This window comes from Tetrahymena thermophila (genome assembly GCF_000189635.1).
Source record: "Tetrahymena thermophila SB210 genomic scaffold scf_8255703, whole genome shotgun sequence".
NCBI lineage: Eukaryota > Ciliophora > Oligohymenophorea > Hymenostomatida > Tetrahymenidae > Tetrahymena > Tetrahymena thermophila.
In genome coordinates, this window is record NW_002477037.1 from 1 (window position 1) to 1022 (window position 1022).

At 28.5% G+C, this 1022-nt stretch overlaps 1 protein-coding gene across 1 annotated transcript; it reads left to right on the forward strand. All coding sequences in view use genetic code 6, as the record gives it.

The window, feature by feature from the left end:
- Positions 1 to 202: 202 nt before the first annotated feature.
- On the forward strand, positions 203 to 828 carry TTHERM_002653461 (REJ domain protein; the record flags this gene model as incomplete). Its single annotated transcript, XM_012795126.1, has 1 exon — positions 203 to 828. A coding segment is annotated over one exon (626 nt), but the record flags the coding sequence as incomplete, so codon positions are not given.
- Between the last annotated feature and the right edge of the window lie 194 nt (positions 829 to 1022).

The following is a 1022-nucleotide window of genomic DNA, read 5'->3' on the forward strand; positions in this document are numbered from 1 at the left end:
AATACAGATTCTAGGGATTATGAAATTCAAGATCCAAATTCTGCTTCAAATATCAACTTTAGTTGGAAGTGTAATAGCCTATCCTCTAATGACCATATCTGCTATGATTACTAAAATAAGTAAATTTAATTGCAACAAGGGGCCAGTAGTATTACGTTTCCTGCTAAAACCTTTTAGCCATACACTATAATTTAGTTTACAGTTGTAGGATAAAAAGATTCTAGGCAATCAAATTTCACGACTACTTGTATTTTCACAGAATTAGATATTCCTCCACTAAATATTTTAACAGCAACACACATTAACCGAAAAATTAATTTGAATGATGATCTTAATTTTTAAATAAATTATGGTGAGAATGTTTCATCTGATTCCTTGTCTTATGCTGGAGCTATATTATATGATAATAATCCAGTTGCAGCAATCAAATTTGATTATTTCCAAATTAGATTCAGAATTTGGAACTATTTTTAAAATATAGATCCCTCAAAGCAAACACTTTAAATAAGATTTTCTGTGTATAATCCATTATATGTTATGCCAAGCTTGTCTACAATTAGTATTTAAATTAATATTCCACCTCAGAATTGCGTTTTAAGTATAAATCCTTTATAAGGAATAGCGCTTGAAACTATCTTTTAGATTTAATTATTGAATTGTACAGATGAAGATCTTCCTCTAACTTATTAGTTCTTCTATTACAATAGTGCAGATGATGCCCATCAAGAATTAATTTCACCTTGGAATATTTTAAGAAGATAGATATAAGATTAGACTATAAACAACTCAATTTAAACAGTACTGCCTTAAGGAAATCTAGTTTTTATGGTACAAGTAATGGATTCTTAGCTAGGAGTTTATAATACCTCTTCTACAATATAGGTTCAAGCTTAGAATAAATCAGCTGATGAATATTATAAACTGGTAAATCAACAGACTTTTTTAGCTTTATAGAGCTCAAATATATAAATCACAAACTAACTAGTGACTTTAAGCATTATAGCAGAAGACATCAGTAAAAA